This window comes from Protobothrops mucrosquamatus, unplaced genomic scaffold (genome assembly GCF_001527695.2).
Source record: "Protobothrops mucrosquamatus isolate PMUCROS unplaced genomic scaffold, P.Mucros_1.0 scaffold9054, whole genome shotgun sequence".
Taxonomy (NCBI): Eukaryota; Metazoa; Chordata; class Lepidosauria; order Squamata; family Viperidae; genus Protobothrops; species Protobothrops mucrosquamatus.
This window is the reverse complement of record NW_015394846.1, coordinates 9,434-11,356: the sequence shown is the minus strand read 5'-3', so window position 1 is coordinate 11,356 and position 1,923 is coordinate 9,434. Positions and strand designations below refer to the sequence as shown.

General features: G+C 53.1%; 1 protein-coding gene across 1 annotated transcript; it reads left to right on the top strand.

The window, feature by feature from the left end:
* Positions 1 to 761: 761 nt before the first annotated feature.
* Positions 762 to 1,312, top strand: LOC107300905 (rano class II histocompatibility antigen, A beta chain-like; the record flags this gene model as incomplete). Its single annotated transcript, XM_015830189.1, has 2 exons — positions 762 to 1,043; positions 1,203 to 1,312. Coding segments are annotated over 2 exons (392 nt in total), but the record flags the coding sequence as incomplete, so codon positions are not given.
* Positions 1,313 to 1,923: the final 611 nt, after the last annotated feature.

Here is a 1,923-nt window from a genome sequence, read left to right as displayed (position 1 = left end):
AACAGTAGCAGAGCAGTAGAAGCTAACCTGAGACATCAGCCATCAGCCAAATAGAAATTGCCAAACACTCCTTAAGAACACAAAGCCCCCATTGCACAAATCCCAGAACTTCAAAGTCACAAAAGCACATAAGAATCCTTCCACTCTCCATCTCCCTCCGTGATTCACCTCCAGCCGGTGCTGCCTTTCTTCATTGCTGTCTTTCTTCATTGCTGCCTTTCTTCATTCCTCATGGAGGGCAAACCCTCCTCCCTACGTTCCTTGCCTCTTGGTTGCTGCCAGCACAGGTGGCTGCCACAGAAATTGTAGATCCACTTGTGGCTGGCCTGCTTGATTTTCTCTCCTCTCCCCCCATCCTGCTCCTTCTTTCCATTCCGTGAAGCTAGAGCTGACTCCGCCTCCTCCCAAGGCTGCTTCTTTTTCTCTCTCTTCTTCTCCCTGCCCAAACTGCCTCCTTTTATAGCCTCTCCTATCTCCTCCTTTCTCATGGGGGAGGAAATTCCTTCCTTCCTGGGGCGTTTCCAGTATTTATTCCTGTTGCACTTGTGCAATTTGATGATGGAAACTGATCCCAACCAGGAACGATTTATGTTTTTCCATCTTTGAGAATCCCATTTAATTTCTTGCTGCAATTTGCTTTGGAAATGACTTAAAACAAATAATATTTTCAGGATTGAAAAGGGCTCTTGGCCTGAACTAACCAACTTGGTCTCCTGTTCTGGCCCCTCCTGTGTCTCCCCCATGTCCCTCCTCCCTTCCAGCCAAACCCACCGTCTCCATCTCCGCCACCAAGCTGGACCCTGCTTCCCCCCACACTATCCTCCTCTGCACCGTGAGGGGCTTCTACCCTGTGGAGATCAAGGTCCGGTGGCTGAAGAACGGGTGGCTGGAGGAGGAGGGCGTGGCCTTTGGGGAGGAGCTCCAGAATGGAGACTGGACCTACCAGCTCCAGGTGATGCTGGAGACCCAGCCCCAGCGGGGGGACGTCTACGCCTGCCAGGTGGAGCATGCCAGCCTGGAGGCCCCCATCACCGTCCAATGGGGTGAGCCCCTCCCCTCCATCTCCTCCTGGTCTGGGGACCCCATCCTGCCCTGAGAAGGGGGGAGGGACCCTCCCTGTGGGAGGAGCTGGGATTGACCCTCCTGGGGGGGGAAGCTGGCCTTGATGCTCCTGCTCAGGGGGGCTCCTTCTCCTTCCCCAGAGCCCCGTTCCTCCAACTCTGCCAAGAGCAAACTCTGGACGGGGATTGTGGCAGCCGTGATCGGGGTGATCTTCTTTGCCATGGGGCTCTCCCTCTACCTGAAGAGCAAGACAGGTGAGTCTGGGGGGCTGGATATCAGATTGTGGGGAGGGGACCATCCAGGGGAGGCCTCTCAGCAAGCTTAGCAGATGGCAAGGAGGCTCCCCTGGGAAATTTGCTTGGGAAATTCTGTTCTCTGAGAGTCTACTGTATAAGTGAGCATCCTGCAACCTATTATGGGCTGTCAATGGGTAGATGGACATTCTGAGTCCTCCAGCCCATGAAGGGTCCTGATTGGCTCTTTTTCTCCTTTCAGCAATTCCCATCCAGCCTCCTGCAGGTGAGTTTCTCCTCAAGTGATAGATGTTTCTTTAACATTCGTTAATTGTTCCTTTAAAAAAAAAAGTGCCTGAACAATACCTCCTTGCTGTGGATAACACAAATTTTTGAAATTTTGGTCAGCTTTTCATTACAGAGACCTTAAACTGGGTGCCCCAGGGGGAGGTGGAGAGAGCAGGTCTTGAGATGATTATATGGGAGGAGTTTGACTCTGTGGCTCCCGAGGATGTGGACAGGATCCTGGGGAGGCTGAATGCGACCACATGTTTATTGGATCCGTGCCCCTCCTGGCTGGTACTGGCGGCTCGGGAGGGTACACGAGCCTGGCTCCAGGGAATTATAA